Source organism: Drosophila obscura, unplaced genomic scaffold, assembly GCF_018151105.1.
Source record: "Drosophila obscura isolate BZ-5 IFL unplaced genomic scaffold, ASM1815110v1 contig_150, whole genome shotgun sequence".
Classification (NCBI taxonomy): domain Eukaryota; kingdom Metazoa; phylum Arthropoda; class Insecta; order Diptera; family Drosophilidae; genus Drosophila; species Drosophila obscura.
In genome coordinates this window covers 5,731,343-5,737,168 of record NW_024542736.1, presented here as the reverse complement: position 1 = coordinate 5,737,168, position 5,826 = coordinate 5,731,343, and the positions used below count along the sequence as shown (strand labels likewise).

Genomic DNA, 5,826 nt, shown 5'->3' with positions numbered 1-5,826 from the left:
CACGCAGCGCACCGCTAGTGGATGGGAGGGAGGATCGGCGGGGTATACGATCCGATCCGAACCGCTACGCTCCGCTCTGTACTCTAAATAAAGCATAACAATTTATGAAATTTTAATTTCTTACACTTAATAAGAGGCAGCCCGAGTTATGGGCGTGAAACGAGGGAAATGCGTGAAACGATGGAGGGAGGCAAGCGAAAATTCAACGGGAGGCGTCGCGTCGCTATAGAGACATCAGCGAGTGAGACGTTAAGGCAGGTGGCACGGCGACTGCTCCGTGTGTGTGTGTGTGGCAAGAGCAGAGCAGGGCAGACGTTGGGCGCAATTAGAGATGCTCCCACTGCTAAATTTGGAGGAGATCCACCATCCACCATGCCCCATGCCCCGTTCCCGCCGTGGGAGATTAGCAACGGATTAGATGAATTTATGCCGCTGTCTGATGCTGTCTGATGGCTTTATTACACTCCGCTCCTCCGCACAGGTAGAAGGGACATTGGGAATGGGAATGGGAACAGGAATAGATTGTCGGACTGGATTAGTCGATGGATTCCGCTGCATCGCTCGATAGTTGCCTCACTTCGTAGAGCATCTGATCTATGAGGATCTGCTGCTGGGCCTCGAACTGCGCCTGCAGGCGCTGCTGCTCCTCCGCCTGCTGGGAGACGAGTGCCAGGAAGCGCTGGCGCTGCTCCTCCTGCTCCTGGGCGATCGTCAAGTAGGATGATGTTTTCCTGGGGTATTCGAAGGAGGATGCGGGGACACCGTACGCGTTTCCCCTCCCCTCGCCCTGCTGTGGGAAGAGGACGAGGACTGCTGCTGCGGAGTACCGCTCTGGGAAGGCTGCTTTCCCGCTCCCCTCAGCTCAGCGTCCCGCATGAGGGAGGCCTTCGGGTCGTAGCTGCGCCTACGCTGCGTGGCGCTGACCATCGAGGGAGTGAAGGAGTAGCTGCAGCACGAGACATTGTGGGGCAGGGCGCGGCGTCTCGGCGAAAGAGAGAATCTGCCCTTGGCCTTGGCTGGCTTCCCCTCCAGGCTCTGCCACCGCTGCTTGGGCTCCTTTTTTGGCTCTTCCTTTGGTCCTTCCTTTGGCCTCTCTTTTGGCTCTTCCTTCGCCTCTTCCTGCGTCTCCTTTTCCTGCTTTCTGTGTTGAGGATAGTTGATTTTCTTCGGGGAATTGGGGCAGCTGTAGACGATGGTATTCTGCCGCTTCCACAGCTGTGGGTGCAGCCTCAGGCTGGCCTCGTTGTGGTCCCGCTGGCTGTGTGGCTTCCGCTGGAGATTGGGATCCGTGTGGGAGCGCAGCAGCGGTGCAATCTGGAGGACATCCCACGGCAGGGCCTTGGCCACTTGGATGAGGTTCATCGTGTGCCTGTGCTCCAGCCGCAGGTTCTCCCTTTTCTCCCGCTCCCGCTTCTCCCGTTCCATCTTCTCCAGCTCCCTCCGCTCCTTCTCCTGCCTTGCCTCCTCCAGTTCCTGGGCTCTCGTCTTCGGCGTGGGTCTGAGGGGGGCAGGGATCAGGGGCTTCGCTGGGAGCGTGGCACGGGCGACGAGGCTTTTGCTGGACCTCGCGAAGAGCGGGGAACATAACTGCACCGCTGCCCGCTGGACAGCAATCAGAGGGGGGTCCTCGATCAGCACTTTTAAGGGGGTTGAAGTGTGGGGATCCGGTGTGGGCGGTTTGATGAGCCTATTGAGGCCATTGTCGTAGATCAAAGTCTTGGAGCGCTGCAGCTGCTGCGGGAAGCGTCCCAACACAATCAGAGGTGGATCTTCTTGTTTTTCCACGAGCTTCGCCTGGGGGGTAGGCGCAGCCTTGGGCCTGCCGCCGATCCTCATCTTTAGATACTCCTCGAGGGCCAGGGCGGTGGCTCGATGTTGCTGCATCTCCCGCCGCCGCTGGGGCGTCATCTGGGGATGGTTTGAATCAGAATGGGTTTTTGTAGCGGGTTTCAGGATCTCTTACCAAGGGCGGCAGAATGGGGGAACCTTTGTGGCTGAAAACGGAGATAAATTTCGGCTGCTGCTGCTCCTCCTGCGTCACCAGTCTCTGCGCCTGATCGTTGACCAGTCGCAGCCAGTATTCCATCTTCTTCTTTTTGTGTGTGTTTTTTTTTGGGGAATATTTTAATATATTTTTTTGTGTATTTTTTGTATAATTTTTATTCTGGTGTGGAGCTGAAAACTAAAACGAAACGAAAGAAAACGAAATGAAATAAAAAGGAAAGGGGATTGGAGAGGGAGAGGTAGAGAGGAATGGAATGGAATGTTGCTTCAATAAACATCAACAAACATTTGAAATTCGTGAAATGATTGCCTCGATTCGATTGCTTTGAATTCCGACTCGAATGCTGCCCACAGGAGCACAGGGGGAGGGCACGGGCAAGGACTCTACTTCATGCAGTGGCTGACAAATGCGCCGCTTGTCGTTCCTCGTTTGTCGCTGGAGCGTGCCACAAAAGGTGGTACGGTACGTGGAGGGGTGTGCATGTACCATTCGAAGCATCGAGGCATGTCCAGCAGCAAACAAGGAGCGCAAATAAAGTCCACTCCATTACCGGCGGGACTTCAGGACTCCCATGTGTGTGGTGTGTCCTTTGTGTGCATTTCCTGCGTCTGTGTGGAAAGGTTTTTTGGCATTGGCCCCGGAAATTTGTCTTGCGGCTGGTCCTCCTTGCTCCTTGGAGGTGTGATTTGTTTTTTAAATTTTCCGGGGCCACTCCTTGACGGGGAAGAACTTCCTTCAGGAGTTGGCCAATTTGTCCCTGGAATTCCTTACGTGTGTGTACCCTGTTTTTCCCTGTTTTTTTTTTTTTGGTTTACAGGACCTTTACAATGGCAGTCACGTAGCATTTTCACTTGCATCCTCGTATTTGCCGCGCCGTGCCGTGCCGTGCCCCAATGACATGCGACAATTTTCCACTAAATTTGCTCCGTCAAACATATTTTGTGTGGGCCGGAAGGAAGAGGAAAGGGAGAAGGAGCGAGTCCTGCCCAGCTCCTGCCTCTCATTCTCACAAAGAATTCAAATTAATACATTAACAATCTGAAGAGATAAGCGACCTTCTGGGAGGGGATGGGAAGGAACTCCTCTCGCCAGGTAATAAACGAAGAACTTCAGTTCGTGCCACAGTCTGTGGCAGCAAGCAATCTGCCTCAAGTGGCAGTTAGGGAGCGTGCCAAGTGCCACGGATTACACAAAACACGGGAGGGGTTGGTGGCAAGGGGCGTGGGGCGTGGGGAGTGGTTAACCGCCACAAAGGTATTTATCCCCATTGTGCCTCCTTGGCTACGTGGATTGGATTAAGTGCTGCCTGCTCTCAAATTAGGTGAGTGGCGTCACGTGACACAAGATGTGGCAGGAAGATGTGGCTGAAAATGAGGCTGAAGATGGGCCCTAAGAGGGGAAAGGAATACTGGAGGAATGTGCCTCCAAAAAAGAGGCTGAACTCAATCAGAAATGAGGAGGAATAGACCAGGATGATTCCCCCCTGTAGCTCTGGCTCGGGTTCTCCAGCTAAGCACAGCTTAACCCCTTGAAAGACCTACACCCCTTGTGTCTCGTGGAGTTCCGCCAGACGACAGGCAGACACTCTGCACTGCTCTGCTCCGGTTACACTTCATAAATTTAAAGAATTATGAGCCGTAACGCAGACGGGAAACGGAATGCAACCGCAATGGCACGACACGTCCGTTTCGGTGTCCACCAGCAAAAGGAGAGGCGAACAGGCAGGCCAGAAGAACAGGGAGGGCCAAAAGGGAGCCCTGGACAGGTAATAACGGTTGCACGATTGGCTGGACCTGACAATTTCTGCGAAAATTTACAAGCTCCAAATGGTAATGGATCCGAGGGAACCGAAGGCAGCAGACACAATCACAAACACTGAAGGAGAATATTCTTTAAACTTACCTAAAATGCGTATTCATTAATATTCCCAACAGATCTATTAAAGATTAAAATCTATAGATTTTATTAGTATATTTTCCCACACGCTTTCACTTTTGTTGGTAGTCATTAGAGCTTCGATGACGTCTCGAATATTTTATACGATACAGAGGAAAGAGGTTGCCCATCTGTTGGTAGATTTTTGTCATTCTCATGTTCACGTCACCATTAAAGGTATTTCAGATTTGAGTATTAGACAGCTACACAGAACTAGAACTAAGGGCGGCGAAACCTTGTCCAAAATAGTGCCCAGATATATTCAAAATTCATAGCCCATTGAAAACTAAATGTGGCAATAATTTTTAATTTCTCATTTTAACATAAGACTTCAATTATGCTTCTTACTTTATTTTGTATTTATTTATTATTTTCACTTAAAAATGTTTAATAGATTAGCAAAGTGGTATTATTCGTAATAATTGATAGCCATTAAAATCTAATTAAAAAAATTAATTCGAAATTTTTAAAATTTAAAAATGCAGACAGGACAAATGAGGATAGCTACAGAAATATGCAAAAAGGATTGTCACTAAATCTATATGAAACGAGAAGTCAAACGATTTCTTGTGGTAAGTGGACAACTCTGATTGACTTTGGAATCTTGTATGCCCTCAGTGAGTCCCAGCCATGCAATGCATCGGATTATCGCAGCTGCAGGATACATTTTACCCCCCCTTTCTTCATTTCCTCTCTCTGGAACATTTTATGATGCAAATAATTTCATGGTACTACAAGTATCCACCGTTTTTATGGGCGGGACAATCGATGGCATTGATTTTTGCGCAGATCAGATTTTTCCTTGAGACTTGAGGCAGGACTTGGCTCCAGTTGAAGTGGAGGTTGAAGTTCAAAGTGACGCGACGGCAATCGCTTTAATTGAGTTGCGCCACGGCCTCGTGCCTTCGTGCCTCATGCATATGCGGGGCTCAATTAAAAAGTGCGCCAAGAAAAAGACCGAAAGACAAACAAAAACCGAACTCCTTTTCCTTTGACGGGGGGGCGGCAGCCGCAGCCACCGTCTGGGACTGATTCGAAGTAGATGTCTGCAAGTGACTCGAGCCTTGGAGTCCTGTGTGTCCTGTGTCTTGAGAGTCCCCTGTCTGTTGACATTTCGCGGTATGGAAAAAATTAAATTAAAATGCAAATTAGGCATTCCTGTGGCTGTGGCAGTGGCAGTGGCAATGGCGTCTGGATTGCAATTCCCCCTTTCTGGCTTTTGGCAGCAGATCCTTGAGAAGCAGGCAGGCAGCAGGTTACCAAAAAAAGTGACAAATTGTTGTAAACACTGAAACGTTACGTATACGCCTCGCGAGACCTACAGGAAGGTCCTCGACACTCGACTGTCACCTACTCACAGGAGCAGGAGAAGGAGAACAGAAAGTCCCACCTAGTATTTTATTTTATTTTATTTTGTATATATTTTTGTCTACTCTTAAGAAGTCCTTGGGATTTCCGTTGCTGCAAAGATGAATGTTTTTTTTTTATTTCTGTGCCCCTTTGCCCCTTGGCCCATGACTCTTTTTTTTTGCGGTAAATTATGCAAAGTAGTTGCGTAATGCCCTTGTTACAATAATTTAATCTTGTAATCTGTTTCTGTTTCTCTCCGTTGCCCGTCTCTGCCGCTCCCCCCTTTGTCTTTCGGCGGGGCCCCGAGGATGGAGCCAGTGCCATAAATAATTCACTCGAAGCTGCCTCTGATGCAAAGGATGCTTCTGGTTGAGATGGTTCCCTCAAGCGAAGGCATCTTCAAGGAATCTCCTTTCGCATTTTTAATTTCAAGGTAAACACCAGCGAAGCAGCCAGAAACGGAATCCTAATGAGAGGAATCCTCCACTCAAAGGTGACTTCTGGAGCAGAGCACAAACCTCTTCCACTCCCACCCC

The 5,826-nt window shown here is 49.6% G+C and overlaps 1 protein-coding gene across 1 annotated transcript; it reads right to left on the bottom strand.

Annotated features, from left to right (window-relative positions):
• Positions 1–437: 437 nt before the first annotated feature.
• LOC111068420 (trichohyalin) lies at positions 438–2,186 on the bottom strand. The gene is given in 3 exon segments (XM_022357889.2): positions 438–757; positions 760–1,908; positions 1,964–2,186. Coding segments are annotated over 3 exon segments (1,494 nt in total). The 5' UTR covers positions 2,087–2,186; the 3' UTR covers positions 438–535.
• Between the last annotated feature and the right edge of the window lie 3,640 nt (positions 2,187–5,826).